At 34.7% G+C, this 19,493-nt stretch overlaps 1 protein-coding gene across 1 annotated transcript; it reads left to right on the forward strand.

Moving 5' to 3' along the window:
- The first annotated feature begins 10,346 nt into the window (after window positions 1-10,346).
- Window positions 10,347-11,084, forward strand: LOC140183570 (uncharacterized). The gene is made up of 2 exons (XM_072232024.1): window positions 10,347-10,422; window positions 10,744-11,084. Exons 1-2 carry the CDS (start codon window positions 10,347-10,349, stop codon window positions 11,082-11,084), a joined length of 417 nt encoding a protein of 138 aa, XP_072088125.1.
- The last annotated feature ends 8,409 nt before the right edge of the window (window positions 11,085-19,493 follow it).

A 19,493-nucleotide genomic window follows, 5' to 3' on the forward strand; every position in this document is an offset into this window, starting at 1 on the left:
TCTTTCAAACTAATAATATATTTGTAAAAACAATTATATTTAATTAATAAAATATAAAAGGGATTTTGTGAAAAGCAGGCATTTAGAGTAGTAGATTTAAAAGAAATCTAAAAATAGTGCAAAATGCCATATGGGCGTTTTCACAAACACATAGCATGCATGTTAAATAAGGTATGGAAAAATTAATTTTGAACATGCAAGTAACCCTATAAAAATAATATATAATTGTTAAACAAGTTCCAAACAATCCATAAGCAACATATAAAATTAATGACCCAAATAAAATTCCAACACCAATAGGAGGAATAAGAAAAGAAAAAGAAAACATGGATAGGAAAAGTAGAAGAGAAAGAAAAAAAAGAAAACATGTAAAATAAGAAGAAGAATGAAGAAGTAGGGAGGGAAGAAGAGAGGGAAAACCTTGATAATGGTGGTAGGAAAGAGGGGGCAGAAGAGAGGAAGAAGGGAGGGGAGAAATAAAATAGGAATGGGATGAGAAAAGAAAAGATAATCTGGCAGATTTGAATGAGTTGGGCAGCGCAACCGACGCGGACGCGTGGGGCACGCGGTCGCGTGGAAAGCCCTTAAGTGAGGTGACGCGGACGCGTCGGTCACGTGGACGCGTGACGTGATTTGTGCTAGTGGCACGAGGGCTGCTTCGCGCTCGCACAACTCTCTATTCAAATTATGTTTCGCCAAAATTTAGAGTGACGCGATCGCGTGGATGGCCAGTTGGAGAGAACGGCGCAGACGCGTGGGGCACGCGTTTGCGTGGCAGGACTTGTGCGACTAGCGCAAGTGCAGCCCAGCTCCAGCTCAACTTTCGGCCATACACCCTTTTTACGTCGATTTATAAGGCACGCGTTCGCGTGGGTGACGCGGATGTGTGGGAGGCCTATTTCCCCACATGACGTGGATGCGTGGGTGGCGCGGTCGCGTGGTACAGGTTGTGCCAAAGGCACGCCTCCAGCCACACTTTCGCGTGACTCTCTGTTTCTTTTCTTCTCGTGTCCAAGGTACCCTGACGCGGACGCGTCATCGACGCTGTCGCGTCGTGTGCTCTCTCTCTTTTTTTTTAAATTAAAGATGCAAGTGCAGTATGCAGATGAGATGAAAGATATAAGCAGTAGTACGGAGAAGAGTTATAGATGAGGGAAGATAAAGAGAGGAAGAGGAACGATCATACCATGGTGGGTTGTCTCCCACCTAGCACTTTGCTTTAACGTCCTTAAGTTGGACGCTCCATTAGCTCAGTTTTCTGCTGTGAGTGGATCCTCCAAGAGGAAGATATCTAACTCCTTGTTTTTCGTTACCTTCTCACCATGGTAGAGCTTCAAACGATGTCCATTAACCTTGATGAGTGCAGAGCTTGAAGGGTGACTTAGGTGAAAAACTCCGTACGGCTCAGCCTTCTCGACTCTATATGGACCTTCCCACCTTGATCTCAGCTTGCCTGGCATGAGCCTCAGTCTGGAGTTGTAAAGGAGGACTAAATCCCCAGGTTGGAACTATTTCCTCTTGATGTGCTGATCATGTACAGCCTTTATTTTTTCCTTGTACAGCCTTGAGTTCTCATAAGCTTCTAGGCGAAGGCTTTCCAATTCTTGCAGTTGCAACTTCCTTTCAACTTCGGCTTTCTCAAATCCCATGTTGCACTCCTTTACTGCCCAAAAAGCTTTGTGCTCTACTTCAACTGGAAGATGGCAGGCTTTTCCATAAACTAAGCGAAAAGGACTCATCCCAATGGGTGTCTTGTATGCTGTTCTGTATGCCCAGAGTGCATCTTGTAGCCTGGTGCTCCAGTCTCTTCTATGAGGTTTGACTATCTTCTGCAATATGCATTTTATCTCTCTGTTAGACACCTCAGCTTGCCCATTAGTCTGAGGATGGTAGCTTGTTGCTACTTTATGAATGATTCCATGCTTCTTCAGTAATCCTGTTAGTCTCCTGTTACAAAATGGGTGCCTTGATCGCTCACGATTGCTCGTGGTGATCCAAAGCGACAAATAATGTGGTTTCTAACAAAGAAAACAACGGTGTTAGTATCATCAGTACGGGTAGGAGTTGCTTCCACCCATTTAGAAACATAGTCTACAGCTAACAGTATATAAAGGTGGCCATTAGAATTTGGAAATGGACCCATGAAGTCAATGCCCCAAACATAAAAAATTTCACAGAAAAGCATAATTTGTTGAGGCATTTCATCCCTTTGGGATATATTACCAAACCTTTGGCATGGGGGACAAGATTTACAAAATTCAGCAGCGTCTTTAAAAAGAGTAGGCCACCAGAATCCACAGTCTAAGATTTTTCTAGCTGTTCTTTGAGGGCCAAAATGTCCTCCACTCTCAGATGAGTGACAGACCTTTAAAATGGACTGGAATTATAATTGAGGCACACATCTTCTAATTATTTGGTCAGCGCCACATCTCCATAAATATGGGTCATCCCATATATAATATTTAGACTCGCTTTTCAGCTTGTCTCTTTGGTGCTTAGTAAAGTTTGGAGGAAAGGTGCGGCTAACTAGATAATTAGCGACAGGTCCATACCAAGGGACTACCTCAAATACTGCTTGTAGGTTATCAAATGTGAAATTATCAGCTATAGGAGTGGAGTCATCTTTAATGTGCTCAAGGCGACTCAAGTGATCTGCCGCTAGATTCTGGTTACCACTCCTATCCTTTATTTCTAAATCAAATTCTTGTAGTAGCAGTATCCAACGTATAAGCCTTGGTTTGGATTCCTTTTTAGCTAATAAATACTTTAGAGCTCCGTGGTCTGAATACACTACTACTTTAGTACCAAGTAAATAAGCTCGGAATTTATCCAGAGCAAAAACAATAGCAAGAAGCTCTTTCTTAGTAGTAGTGTAGTTAGACTGACCAGTGTCTAAAGTCTTATACGCATAAGCAATGACAAAAGGATCCTTACCTTCACGTTGAGCCAGCGCTGCTCCTACTGCATGGTTGAAAGCATCGCACATGATTTCGAATGGCTGGCTCCAGTCAAGTCCTCTCATAATTGGAGCTTGAGTCAGGGTGGTCTTCGGCTTATCAAACGCTTGTTTGCAATCCTCACTGAACTCGAACTCGATATCTTTCTGCAGTAGCCTGGATAGGGGAAGTGCTACCTTACTAAAGTCCTTAATGAATCTCCGGTAAAAACCTGCATGGCCAAGGAACGAACGGACTTCCCTCATAGAGGAGGGGTAAGGCAAACTAGAAATAACATCCACCTTTCCTGAATCTACAGAAATGCCAGTATTAGACATAACATGTCCTAGTACAATCCTTTGTCTTACCATAAAGTGACATTTTTCAAAATTCAATACAAGGTTTGTACTGACATATCTATCTAGTACTCTCGATAAACTATCCAAGCAAAGGCTAAAGAAATCACCATAAACGCTAAAATCATCCATAAAAACCTCCATACAGTCCTCAAGAAGGTCAGAGAAAAGACTCATCATGCACCTTTAGAAAGTAGCTGGTGCATTGCACAAGCCAAAGGGCATTCTCTTATAGGCATAAGTCCCAAAAGGACATGTAAAAGTAGTCTTTTCCTGATCTTCAGGGGCTATATGAATCTAGAAATAGCCTGTGTAACCATCTAAAAAGCAATAATGTGATTTACCTGACAAGCAATCCAGCATTTGATCAATGAATGGAAGAGGGTAGTGATCCTTACGAGTGGCTTGGTTGAGACGCCTGTAATCAATGCAGACCCTCCAGGCGTTCTGTACTCTGGTTGCTATGAGTTCTCCATGCTCATTCTTCACTGTAGTGACTCCAGACTTCTTGGGCACCACTTATATTGGGCTTACCCATTCACTGTCTAAGATGGGGTAGATGATATCTGCCTCTAGTAGTCTGGTCACTTCCTTCTTGACAACCTCTAAGATAGTGGGGTTCAGTCTTCTTTGGGGTTGACGAACGGGTCTTGCTCCCTCTTCTAAAAATATTCTATGCTCACAAACTTGAGGGTTGATGCCTACTATGTCTGCCAAATTTCACCCAATTGCCTTCTTGTCCCTCCTCAGCACACTAAGTAACTGCTCTTCCTGTTGAGAAGTGAGGTCCCGTGTAATGAAAACTGGAAACTTCTGCTTGTCCTCGAGGTAAGCATATTTGAGGTGTGGAGGGATGGGTTTCAATTCTAACTTTTGCTCATGGTCAGGCTCTGGATTGTCTGGAGCTGGTGGCAGTGGTAGAGTACTTTCATTGTCCTCAGAAAGTGTCCCCACACTCGGACCTTTGTCCTATGTACTTCTCTTCAAACTCCTCCCGGTGAACTTCAGCTACGATTTCATCTATGATGTCACACTGGAGAATAGAATGATCTTCTAGAGGGTGCTTCATAACTCCTTTCAGATTGAAGCTTACTACTCGGCCGTCTATTTTAAAAGAGTATGTTCCTGAAAAAGCATCTAATTTGAGCTTCTCTGAGTCATTTTGGGACATCTCCAGGATGTAAAAATCAATGGGGAATGTGAGCCCCTTAATATCCACTAATACATCTTCAGCAACTCTAGCCACTGTAATAATGCTTTTATCTGCTAACACAAAATGAGCTGCCGACCTTTTTAAGGGAGGGAGCCTCAAAATATCGTATATAGACAAAGGCATTCTACTAACACATGCTCCTAAATCACACATGCAATCAGAAAATATCACACCTCCAATGGTACAGTTAACCATGCATGGGCCTGGGTCACTACATTTTTCAGGTATATTTTCCATTAAAGCAGATATAGAACTACCTAAAGAAATAGTTTCTAATTCATTAATTTTGTCTTTATGTATGCATAAGTCCTTTAGAAACTTTGCGTATTTAGGTACCTGTTGAATAACATCAAAAAGGGGAACAGTTACCTCAACCTTTTTGAATATTTCTACCATTTTGGGATCAGGTTCCAACTGCTTCCTGGGCTTCCTTGCAAGTTATGGAAATGGAATAGGAATGACGTTTTCTACAGTTTCTGCGTCCTTTGGTGCTTCTTTCTGTGATTGAGCTTCTTCTTCTTCAGCCATGTCCTGTATATCCTTTTTCTCCTCAACATCTTCTATTTCCACTACCTCTTAAGCTGAGGCGTGTTCTGGTGGGTTTGGCTCTTCCTGATTCCTCTCTTGCAATGTGGTTCCAGACCTTAGGGTGATGGCATTAATGCCACCCTTTGGATTGGGTAATGGTTGAGAGGGGAGTCCACCAGAGCTTGAAAACTGGTTGTTGGAGTTGTTCAGTGATCCAATCTGTGAGACAAGAGCTTGCAAAGTAGAGTTCAGACCATTCAGAGTGGAAGTAAGGTTGTTTTCCATCGCCTGTTGTCTCCAATTAATAGATTGTAGTAACTCATCATTAGGAGATGAAGAGGGATAAGTGATCTAAGGGGTCTGCTGAGATGCTTGAGGCTGTTTGAGATGAGGTGCTCTGTAGGCCTGATTCTGATTCTGCTGCCTGAAGTTATTATTGTTATTTCACCTTTGATTTCCATTGTTATCTTTGCCTCCTCTGTTATGATTGTCCCTCCAACCCTGGTTGAAATTATCTCTCCAACCTTGGTTGGGGTTATCCTGCCATCCATGGTTGTAGCTGCCACCTTGATTGTACCCTTGATTGGGGCGGTCATAGAAGTTATGAGTGGCTGCCACAGTGTGGTCTTCCGGTTGGAGTTGCAGACACTCATCAGTATAATGACTGTAGTCTGTACAGATTTCGCATACTCTTTGTGGAACCAACTGTTGGCTGTGCTGTGATAGAGAAGGCTGAACTTGCTGAGCCTGTTGTTGACTTAGTTGCATCTGCTTCAGCAAGTTAGTCATTTCACATAAGCTCTAAGTTATAGCAGCAGTCTCTTTGCTAGAAGATACCTCTGTAACAGCTCTTGACCGACTTTGTTTCTGCCTGTGATTCCTAGTAGATTCAGCTAAGTCGCTAATCAATTGCCATGCCTCTTCCGTAGTCTTGTACTTTTTCATAGACACATTACTAGCACCTTCCAATGTGGTCCTATCTTGAGATTTCATCCCCTGTGTAAAGTACCCGAGCAACACTATCTTGTCAATCATATGGTGGGGACATGCTTTCAGAAGATTATTGAAGCGTTCCAAATATTCATAGAGAGTCTCAGATTCGTCCTGAACGATCATGGACATGTCTTTCCTCAGTTTATCAGCGACCTCAGCTGGAAAGAATTCCTCAGTTTCTTAGTTGTTCCGGGTTGAGTGTAGTACCACTCTCTTGCCTTCCCCTCAAGAGAGAATGGGAAAGCTTTCAACAGAATAGAAGTTTCGTCAGTACCATCACGCTTAACAGTAGAACAAGCAGTCTGAAAATTCCTAAGGTGCTTGATAGGCTCTTGAGCAGGTAGGCCATGAAACTTGGGCATCAAGTTGAGTACTGCAGACTTTATTTCAAAATCCACAGCCACTGCTGGGTGGTGTGCCTGGAATGGCTGTAGTGTAAAATCAGGGGCTCCTTCCTCCTGGATAGTGACTCTCCTAAGTGCTGCCATGTCACCTACACGTAAATCAACTGGATCAGTAGAGAGGGAGCTTGTTTCTTCCTTAGATGACGTTCAGGTTCGTCCTCAGAGAGGACTAGCCGACGCTGAGCTTGTCTTATACGTGAAATAGTTCTTTCAATCTCAGGGTCAAATACTGGCAAGCTTGGATCAGGAAGTGAACGCGTCATTTAACGAAAGAAACGTGCAGCTCATAGTAACAAAATAAAAAGAAAAATTGCAATTAAATAAATTCCAATCAATAAATTAGCACACTATTGCAACTCCCCGGCAACGGCGCCAAAAATTGACGTGGCAAAAATTGGCGAGTTGAGAAATTATTATAAGAGATACATTGCAAGTACAGTCCTTAACCAGCCGAAAATCCGTTTATCAATTTAGAAGGGTTGTCACAATATTGAAATTAAAATACTGGGAGTATGAATCCCAGGTCGTCTCCCAACGAGTTGCAGAAAGATGTGCTATTTTATTAATCAGGTGTTTTCAAAAATGGTTGAGTTGATAAACAGGAAATTAAATCAAAGAATTTAGATAATTTAAATAAAAGCCTTGACTGGGAATAGATTAGTTGGAAGCCCTATTCTTGTTGAAGTACTCTCAAGATTAATTGATAATTGAAGGTTGCTCTGCTTAGTTATCCCTTACTAGGTAAAGGAAAGTCAAGCAAGTTGGAAAGCTATTTCTAGTCACAAGTCCTAACCTTCTCCCTTGGGAAGGACTAGTGTCAATGACTAGAGGGTGATCCAACAATAAACCCAATTACAATTTTTCTCTTGAGTAATCCAACTCAGGGTTTCCTTTCAATCATCTCCCAATCAAGTTATGGAACTACTCACTCATCATAATTATAGACTTCACAGAATCAATGGGGAAATAAAAGAAGACATAATAAATAATGATAAAAGGGATTAATTAAAAATAAAAATAGTTCTGCATTAATAACTTGTGAAAATAATCCAATGTCAACTCTGGAGGAATTAAGAATATGGAAGAATAAATGAAAAGTAAATAACAAACTATAGTGATGAGTATCGGAGGTAGACTCTTCTCAAAAGCTAAAGTCAAAATCTTCAAAATCCTAATTATGAATGTTCAAGTGAGAAACCTAGGGGAGGAGTAAATTCAGATCTAAAAACTAAAAATTATGCGGAATGAATGTTGTTCCTTTGTCTCTGCATGTTCCCTGGCTCTAATTTGTGTTTCTGGGCCGAAAACGGGGTTGAAATGCGGCCCAGAAACTCTGCCAGCAACTTCTGAAATTCTGCAGATCGCGCACGTCACGCGGCCGTGTCGTCCACGCATTCGCGTCACTCAGTGTTTCTCGTACCACGCGTGCGCGTTGTCCATGCATTCGCGTCGTTCGTGCAGCTTCCAATCTGCGCGGTTGCGTCAGGCATGGGAGTGCATCACTGTGATTTCTTCCGTTTCGCGCGGTCGCGTCAGCCATGCGACCGCGTGACTTCTCGCTGGTCATCTCCTCAATTCTTTGTGTTCCTTCCATTTTTGCACGCTTCCTCTTCATTCCTTACGCCATTCCTACCCTATGAAGCCTGAAACACTTAACACACAGATCACGGCATCGAATGGTACAAAGGAAGATAAAAATATATAACTAAAAGATCTTAGGAAGCAAGTTTTTAATCATATGATATTTTTAAGAAGGAATTGTAAATACATGCAAATCATATGAATAAGTGGGCAAAGACTTGATAAAATCATACAATTAAACACAATATGAATCATAAAATAGTGGTTTATCTTTACTCTATTCGCTAAGATCACAATCAGCATTCTAAATCTCCACCCAGAGGTGCACCTACATGCTATTAAGAGTGGCCTTCGCCTAGGAAAGTTCTAAGAAGCCATAACAGTGGCTAAGGCCAGAACCTTAGCCAAATGTCAAGAAAAAGCTAAGGGTCAAATGGAGATTAAAAAGCTTTGCCAAGCTCGGAGGTTAGAAAAAAGCCAAACCAATAAGGACGACGATAAAGCTCGCAACAACAAAAAACCTTTCCGGCTAACACCCCGTTATGATTCTTACACCCAATTCAACACAAAAAGGGAGGAAATAATCAAAGAAATAATGAACACAAAACTTATTAAACCTCCTCGGAAGGCTAGGACTTATCAATATATGAAGAATGTGGATAGGACAAAATATTGTGCTTTTCATATAAAAACGGACACACAATCGATGAGTGTGTTGTAGCCAAAGACTTGCTAGAGCGATTAGCTAGGCAAGGACATTTGGATAAATACATCGGTAGCCACATTCAAAAGCACACAAATCATTCATCCGACTAATCTTTTGCTAGACATTCTTCTCGCGACAAAGAAAAAGTAGCTCATACTCAATTGTATATCAGGGGGCTTTGCTGGTGGCAGAACTACGAGCTCTGCTCGTAAGCATATCTACCGAGCTATGCTCTCCGTGGAGAGCACCAACAACAATCCTCAGTCTCTTCCCAACTTCCCAGAAATGACATTCAAACCATCCGACTTCCATACAAATGAAACCAATTTAGATGACCCAGTCGTTATCTCTATTCAACTAGGGGACCTAATAGTCCGCAAAGTGTTGCTAGACCCCAGGAGCAGCGTCGATGTCCTTTTCTACTCTACATTTTAGAAAATAAAACTGAGCAACAACATACTGCAACTATCTATTGGAGATTTAGTGGAGTTTTCAGGTGAATGTGTGCCAATCTTGGATTTGTGTGGTTACAAACCACACTTGGTGAGAATCCTCAAACCAAAACTCTAGATACTCAACCTTGTGGTTGATTGTTTCAGTCTTTATAACTTAATCTTTTGATGACCTTTTTTGAATAAGTTTGGTGCTATAGTAACCATAATTCGTCTCTATGTTAAGTTTTATGTGCAGGACAACCTTATTGCAACAATTCACAGTGACCACCGTGAAGCTCGGCATTGTTATAATATCAGTTTAAAAATTCCTGTTTCCAACTGAGCTATAGGTGCGTAGATAAATGTCGTCCACAACTCGCTTCAACTTCCATCATTGGTCGAGTTAGCCCCACGATCCGAGCTTTAAGACCAACCTACCCCAATGGAAGAATTACAAAAAGTTTCTTTAACTAACGATCCAAACAAGTTCACTTGTGTAGGTTCGGGTCTACATGAAGACGAGAAAGATAAGCTCAGGTAATTGCTTCAACAAAATGCCGAGCTATTCGCTTGAACCCCTGCCGGCATTCCCGACATCGACCTTTCTATAATATCTCACAAGCTGGCATTAAACTCATCAGTCAGACCTATAGCACAGAAAAAATGCAACCTCGGCATGGAGAAAAGACAAGCATCCCTGGAGGAAACTAAAAAGATCATTGATGCCGCATTCATTTGAGAAATCAGGTTCACAACTTGGTTAGCTAATGTTGTCATGGTAAAAAAAACATAATGGTAAATGGCGCATGGGAGTTGATTTTACTGATTTAAACAAAGCATGCTCCAAAGATGCATATCCTTTATCATCTGTTCATGCTTTAGTTGACGATTCATTTGGCTTTGGCACTTTAAGTTTCATGGATGCATATCTGGTTATAACCAGATCTTGATGCATCCTTCAGATCAAGATAAAATTGCATTTATAACTGAATATGGTAATTTTTGTTATAAAGTTATGCCTTTTGGCCTTAAAAATACAAGAGCAACTTAGCAACGACTTATAGATAAAAGGTTTTCCAAGAAAATTGGTAGGAAAATGGAAGTCTACGTTGTTGATATGGTAGCAAAAACCAAGATCGGCGAGTCTCACATTGACAACCTCGTAGAGATATTCACCTAAATTAGAAAGTACAATATGCGACTAAACCCTGAAAAATGTGCCTTCAGTGTTCAAGGAGGCAAATTTCTCGGCCTTTTGCTTACAAGTGGAGGTATAGAGGCAAATCCTGACAAATGCCGAGCTGTGTTGGAAATGAAGAGTCCTCAAACGATAAAGAAGGTCCAACGATTAAAAGGAAGGCTTGCTGTCTTATCAAGATTTTTACCTTGTTTAGCCTCTAAATCTTCTTGCTTTTTTAAATCACTAAAAAAGAAAAACAATTTTAATTGGGATAATGAATGTGAAAATATTTTTTCAAACTTCAAAGCTATTCTTTCAAAACCCCCGATTTCGCAAAAACCTAAATGTAGGGAGGAACTTTATCTTTATTTATCTATCTCTGATTGGACAGTTAGTTCTGGTCTTGTTACAGAAAGGAATAAGGTGCAAAAGCCTGCTTATTTTGTTAGCAAATCATTACAACATGCCGAGCTTGGTTATCTGAAGATAGAAAAGCTCACTCTTGCACTGATATTCTTAACTAGGCGTCTCCGACCTTATTCCCAAAGTCATGTTATCAATGTTCGAACTGAGCAATCATTACGACAAGTGCTAACAAAGCCAGACTTAGCAAGACGACTAATAAAATGGTCTATCGAGCTCTCTGAGTTTGATATCCGATACCAAAGCCGAGGATCTATCAAATCGCAATACCTAACATACTTCGTCACTGAATTCACTGCTCTTAATTCTAAGGATCATTCCGATGAATGAACCCTTTATGTAGATGGTGCTTCTAATCCATAAGGATGTGGAGCTTGAATCCTCCTTGAAGATGGTAATGAAATTATTTTGGAGCATTCTCTACATTTTTCTTTTAAGGCAAGCAACAATCAAGACGAATATGAGACACTCATTGCCAGCCTAAAGTTAGCAATAGAGCTGAACATTTTCGAACTAAAGGTACACTGTGATTCTCTGCTAGTAATACAACAGGTAAACCAATTATTTCAAGTCAAAGATCCTCTTTTAGCAAAATATTTAGAAATTGTCAAATCTCTCATTTCTTGTTTTTCCAAATTCAAAATTCATCATATTTTGAGGGAGCAAAATCACAGAGCTAACATTTTATCTAAACTAGCAAGTATAAAATCACACACTTCGACCCTTTACAATCCACTTTAGTTATACCAAGCATAAATCTAACCGATGTTTTAAGCACTACTAAGACTAATGATTGGCAATGACCTTATATCCAGTATCTAAGAACTAGAAATATTCCATCTGGAGTTGACAACTTGAAAAAATTCTGACGACAAGTTTTCTTTTTTACATTGTTAAATAATGTCCTATATAGATGAGGATATACTCGTCAACTTTTAAAATATTTAAATAGGTCGAAAGCTGATCTTGCTTTAGTTAAAGCCCATGAAGGCATCTGCGGCACACATGTAGGAGCTTGGAGCTTATCTTCTAAAATACTTCGTGCTGTTTTGTTTTGGCCGAGTTTACAAAAAAATTTTTTTGAAACATACTCCGATAATACATGTTCCATCTGAACTATTACATAACTCCAAAGTAAGTTGACCTTTTTACGAATGAAAAATTGATATTCTTGCTCCATTCCCTATTGCACCAGGTCAAATCAAATTTTTGGTAGTTGTTATAGAATATTTCTCTAAATGGATTGAGACACAACCATTAGCTAAAATCACGTCTCAACAAATGATTTTATTTGTCTGAAAACATATTATATGTAGATTTGGTATATCACAATACATTATCACTGACAATGATAACCAATTTGCTGATCATGGTTTTAACTTTTTTTTACAGAACTTAAAGATCAATCAACGTTTCTCTTCAGTTGAACATCCACAGACTAATGGATTAACTGAAGCAACAAACAAAGTAGTTCTACATGCTTTGACAAAGAAATTGGACGATGCAAATGGACTTTGGACTGAGTTAATTCTAAAAATTCTTTGGGGATACAATACTACTATACACTCTACTACCTAAGAAACCTCCTTTCGCTTGGCTTATGGGTCTGACGCAATGATCTTGTTGGAGATCTCTCAATTATCGTTACGAACTCAAATTACCGACCAACACTTATAGTCAGAAGCTCTGCGGTTGGATTTGAATTCTATCGAAGAAATCTGATATATAGCCACTCTTCATCATCAAGCAATACAATGCAACATAGCTCGACGATACAACCATTAGGTCCATCCTTGATCTTTCCAAATCAGCAACGTCGTACTTAGGAAGACTGAACAAGTCAGACAACCGCCATCTCATGGAAAATTGGCCGCCAAATAGGAGGGCCCATTCCGAGTTACTGAAGTTCTAGAGAATGATGCATATCTTCTTCAATATTTAAATGGTACGATTTTACCTAATACTAGGAATGTTTTTTCTTCAAAATAATATCATAGCTAAAAGATAGGGACAGATTTGTACTCTTTTTTCTACTCACAAGATTTTTCCCAAAATAAACGATTTTTTTTGGAGAGGTTTTAATGAGGTATGCCTACCTGTACTTTTGTGACCAAAGGTCTAATAACATTCTGTTACCGTTATATGAAACCCGACTTCTTTGTTCCTTCATTCTTTCTTTAATGAATGACATCCATCAATCCAATCTATAACTATAAAGGCAAATCACGAATCATTTATCTTGTATACAATTATGACTCAAAACTCTACCAATCAGATATTCAATAATATCAAAGTTTTATCCACTAGTGATAATTCTTCAATTTGACACAAATCAACATTTTTACACACCAAATTTATCAATCAAAATTGGTAATTATCAATCATTGACAAACTCGGCAACAGTACTTCTCATCAACCATCGAGCTAATTTTTTTATCAGAAAACCTATAAGTAATAGGAAACAAAATTTGGTATAGCACAATACCAACTCTTAGTAATCCATCCAAATTTTACAAACATACCAACTCATTAGTCATCATCAAATAATTTATTCATTGATCTCCATAATCAATCTCAAAATATTAAACAGTCAATATCATCAAATACTATCTAGCAACGACAAATTTCTACACCCAAATTCAAAAAGGCCAAAACACTTGGCAAATGTCAAATTCAAATCATCACAAGATTGATGACAAAAGTATTACAAAAATAAAAGGTATAAAATCAAAATGCAAACAGAAACTACAAATTACTCTGCTAAATTTTCATCATCTTCCTCGGCAACTTCATCATCATCCATTAACAATCCATTACGCACCACTTTACCTGGATCCATTTGAGAGAAATCATGATCCGGAGTCAAAAACTTTGTTTTCGTCACTGCATGTTCAAACCCTTCTGTAAAAATATCTAAAATTTCAGTTTTCCTACCCTTTTCCATATTCTTCAGCTTCACAATCACTTTAATCATCTGATTTTTCATGTTAAAAAGATCGCTTTCTTTCTTCTTCAGCAACTCTGAATCTTTTTTATAACTATTCTTAATTAATTTTAGTTCCTCTTTCTTTTTTGCAAAATTCTTTTTTAAATCATCTATCAAATTCTTCTTCAGTAACTCTTCCTTCAAATTCACCGACTGATCAGTCTTCTCCAACAGCTTTTTATGCTTTCCCTCTTAACTCCTACCAAAGATCGTAATGCAAAATTCGAGCACTTAAGCCAAAACACATAAAGTACTTAAGTCATACCTGAAAATATTGATTATCTCCGACCTCATTAGCCAAGGTCACATCGGAGTTGACTGAAGAACCTCATCGGCAACAACTGAAAAAGAAAAATTCCTATCCCACACCAAAGACCCCATCCCCAGCCTTAGCAAAACCATGCAATCTCTCCCATTTACTCGCGAAAGCAGTAAGCTCCTCCAGAGAAATTTCTTTTGTCTTCTCCATTAAGTCGTCACATATATCTTCTTGCATAAGGTCGACTTTCTTCTTCTTAAAAATAATATTTTTTCTATTTTAGAACTGATTGATTAACCTTTCCTTCTCCATCCACTGAACCTGGATTCGGTGTAGCTCTTTTTCAACATTTTTGGTCTTCAGACGAGCTCTTAAGCTTCTCGTCGAGACTCTTGGATATTTTCCACCTATAAAAAACGTAGAAAAACAGTTTTAAAAATAGTCACATACTCAAATTATAATATAATTTGTAAACTCTTACTGAGATAGTTCATCATAAACATTTTATCCTCTTCCCATGGAAGCAAATAAAAAACAAAAATTAAATTTCTTCTATCAACAACCTCCACCAGATAACCTATTATGCATTCATTTCTAGCACTTATTTTTTCTGGACTCAAAATGTGTTATGGTTGTGAAAGTAGCAGTTTGAAAATAGCAAAATCAGGAGAGCTATTCAGATTAGCCCAAACTCTTTTGAGATCCTTTTAGCTTGAAATAAAGAAAAAATAACTCCACTGAAGGTTTTATTTTCAAAAACTCCATTAGAATTTCAAAACACCTCAAAAAAGCCTAACTATTTGGATGAAATTGAGAGGGAGCATATTTCAATTGTTTCGACACATCACATTCAAATTCAATAAATGACAGTTTTACATGAAACTCTTCTAGTATATAACTGTACATGTAGAAGTATTCAAAATAAATTTTTCTATGAAAAACACGGTCAGTTCAACTGCATGGTAACAATTTAACCCGCACCCTAAATCCTTCCCTCATTATTTTTGATGCATCTATTTCAGTTACACTATCTTTATCCACGAATAAAGATCCATAGATTTTTACATCCTTACCAACTCACTTATACGAACCATCATCATCATCTTTCTGTATTTCTTTTCCCTTTTTATCAACCATCATTTTCAGAGAGCAAAAATGAAGGAGAAAAAGGAAGAGGAGGTACAATAAACATAAACTACAACTCACATCTATTACTCATGTTTTTATCACTCTTTTTCCCTACACATTTTCATGAAAGAGAAGTAACCTTTATGAAACCCTTCAAGATTCTAAATAAATACAATGTCAAATTTAATAGAATCTATTCAGTTCCATCACAAACGCATAACCGTTGTTTCATTTCAAACCAACGACCCTGATTGCATTAGAAAATGGAATGGTGGCTTCTTTACATTCAATGACAAGACTTTTACTTTCTTTAATATTTACTTATTTATTTTATTTATTTCCTATTTGCACTTATTTTAATAAAGTAAGTTGAATTGGGGCTCTATATTTATAACTAAAAGTGCGGAGTTATAACTCGTCATTTAAAACTTAACTTGCTTTATCAAAATATTATCAAGCCAAACTTGGAGGCTATAATATGACCGTTATAACTCGGTTATATGTTATAACAAGTGTAATAACCCGTGCCATGCACGTGATAAGATTGAAATTATAATTTTAAATTATTTTATTAAAATTAATTTAAATGATAATAATTTAATTAATAAATAAGTAATATGATGTGTATTGTTTATTTTTTTTAAATATGATATTAAGTGTATAAAAATTATGTTTGAATTATGAATTCTTTAAATAAAATTATCCCATTTAAAATATTTAAATTATGATTTAAAAAATTGATATGATATTACATTTTTTTCTCCACTTCATTATTAATATACTGATATTGCAAGTTTACATTATAATATTTTCCTGAATCTTGACTGAAAAAGAAAATAGTTATGTGTTTCTATCATTCAATTTATTTAATACACCATGTGCTAATTTGAAAAACATATATTGATAAAAATAGATATAATATGATTACAAATATAACATAAATAAATAAAATATATAAAGAAATGTTAAACCAATATGCTTACCACTGTTTTTGTTAAATTTTGTAAATTAGAGAATAATTATGTATTCGGTTATTTAGTGATCACATAGATGATCAATGAATTAGATTGTAAATTGATATTACAGTGTGCATCTTATTTTTTTTCTCATTTCTAAATGAAAGTGAAAATTAAGAGAAATAAGTAGTAATATATAAAAAAAAGATTTTTCACTACAACACATAATTATTACTAAAAAAATATTCACATTAAAATATTAAAATTTTACATACGTACTGTAAATCATGAAGATCAATTACAATGTACTGGTCACTTCTCCTTATTTTTTACCATGATATAAATTTTTTTTCACTCAAGAGTCCAATAACATCTAATTGAACAAAAAAAATTAAATTAAAAGTACCAAATTAAGAACAAATAAGTGAATAATATAAGAAATTAAATTCCACTTGATTCTTCAATCTCAAAATTTGAGAAGATATAGACCTTCCTTTATACTAATTCATTCTCAAACATTTTTGTCAAATAGCTTTTGATTGAACAATAAATTTTATCGTACTGCTACAAAATAAATTAAATATAAAAGCTATTAGCTTCTACAAAGCTATTAAAAAGAATTGTCTTTGACTTGTGGAATAGCGTACTTATAAAATTAACCTAAAATACGAATTACAAATATTTTTAAGAATTTAATTTTGATGCACTGACAATGTAAAGTAATTTTACACATGCATCCAATTATATAATGACACATTAGTAAAAATAACTACTTTTCACATTGAATGCGTAAATGGTCATCCAAAAGAACGGATGTGATTACACGACTATGTAAAATATTTTACACTGTCAGTATATCAAAATTAAACCCTATTTATAAATTGAACTTAGCATTACTTGAAAAATTTTAGTAAAAGAATTAACTAATTTAGTAAAAGAACTATTTCTATGTAAGCCATCTTGTTCTTGTCAAACTTGGATGGAACCTTCTATAACCTTATAATTTTGGTCCTGTAGGTGATATCATTGATAGGATAGTATTAGCTATTAGATATGAAAAAGAAAAAAAAATAGAATAAAAACTATGTCAAAATTATAAAATTTTTAAATGATAAATATGTGAGAAAAAACTCACTATTACTTATTATATATATTAATAATATGTCAATATTTTAAAAAATATACTAATAATACTAATAGTTTAAAGATAATAGTATTACCGTTATAATAAATTTAGTTATTATTTTAAATAAATAAAATAAATAATATATTTAAAAACTAAAGAAAAAAGGATTAGCGATAATTATGTTTAAAGTGTTTTATATTTTCTTTTATTCCTTTTTGCTTGTCATTTTTACACGTAATATTAGATCAAAAAAATTCTAAATTTAAAATATAATAATTATGAATATGTCATGTAACAGAAAAATAATAAGTTAAAATGGGATATTATATATATATATATATAAAAAGAGAGAGAACAGATACAAAAAGATGTATTATCATAGTAAAATATCACACTATAAATAATTATATTTGTTAAGTAAATTTATTTATACACTATATCTATTATATTATTTTATGTAAAATTAAAATCTACTCTTCTAACTTAATATCACATAAATATTTGCTCTCGACATTACCCAAAATTAAATTGAGATTATCTCTAAAGTCTTAACACTGTAAATAGGGTATAATTAATATCTAATATTTTAATAATTAAATACTTAAAATAAGTTAATAAATAATAATAATTAATACTTAAAATATCATATATATATATATATATTTGTTTGTGGTATTGCCCAAAATTAAATTGACCTCATGTTCAAAGTCTTAATATCGCAATTAATACCTAAAATATTAATAATTAAATACCAAAAATAAGTTAATTAAATAACAATAATTAATACTTAAAATATTGAAAAGGAGTTTTTAATAAATGTGAAAAATAAAATAAAAAGAATTAATAAATAATAATAGTGTTTAAATAAAAGAATTGATAAAGAATAATAATTATAGGTAAAAATAGTGTATTTATTTTAGAGAAAAAAATATATAAAAAATTATTTAATAACTCGTGCCATGCACGTGATAATAAATTGTTCAATAACTTGTACCATGCACGTGATAAGGTTGGAATTATAATTTTAAATTATTTTATTAAAATTAATTTAAATTGTAATAATTTGATTAATAAAAAAGTAATATGTTATGCGTTCGTTTTTCCTTAATATGGTGTTAAGTGTAACAACTCTAATATAATCATTAATCATTTTTGTTAATCTTCTTTTTTTTCTAAATTTATGATTAAAATAATAATTATAAGTATTAATAATTAAATAAATTATTATATTATAATTATTTACGTTTTATTCCCAAAATAAAAAAACGTAATATTTATTTTTTATTAAAGAATTTTTTTATTTATGCTACCGGTATATTAATCGTTTAGTCAATAGTTTTTTTTATTGGTAGGATATATTTATTTATTTTGTTTAAATAATTTTAAATTTTTTCTTATTTAAGTATACATATATATTAAGTTACCTATGCTAATTATTTTTTGATTTTCTGATTATGAATATTTTATTTTAAGCCTACAATCATTCAATGATTTTGTTATTCCATTAATACCATCATACGCATAATAATCTTCATAAATAATAATAATTTTCTTATTTATTTATATGTATATATTAATTGTTTAGTTAATAATTTTTTATTCTCTAATATATTTATTTTATTAAATAATTCTAAATATTTTCTTATTTAGTTTGTACATATATATTAATTATATGTAGATATATTTAAATCGCATATATTAGTTATTTTCTGGTCATAATTAGCCTACAATTAGTCGATAATTTTTTTATTCTTTATTATTAATGTCATCGTATGTGTAATCTTCATAAATTATAATAATTTCTTTATAGTAATTTCTTTATTTATGTATATATATATATATATATTAATTTTGTTAAATAATTCTAAATATTTCCTTATTTATGCATACATATATATTAATTGTACATAAATATTTAAGTCACATATATTATTTTTTTTGTTATAATTATTTCCTTATATATATGATTATTTTTTATTCTACAATCGTGCAATAATTTTTTATTTTTTCTATCCACGCATATTGTAAGACTCAAAACTTTTGAAAAGTTTTATTATGATCAAGTCTCAAATCATACGGTTATTTATAGCCTTAATTTCAGAAATTATTTTATTAAAGGTAATTAAGGCAAGTTTTGATTTATTGGATTTGAGATGAGTTATGATTATTATCCAATTTTATAATTTTTGGATTATTTTCTATATTTGAATTATAAAGTTGATAGTTATGAAATAAAAAAAAAGATTTTTATATGTTTTGGACTAAGTAACTAATATTTTAAATA

This window comes from Arachis hypogaea, chromosome 3, assembly GCF_003086295.3.
Source record: "Arachis hypogaea cultivar Tifrunner chromosome 3, arahy.Tifrunner.gnm2.J5K5, whole genome shotgun sequence".
In the NCBI taxonomy this organism is placed as follows: Eukaryota; Viridiplantae; Streptophyta; class Magnoliopsida; order Fabales; family Fabaceae; genus Arachis; species Arachis hypogaea.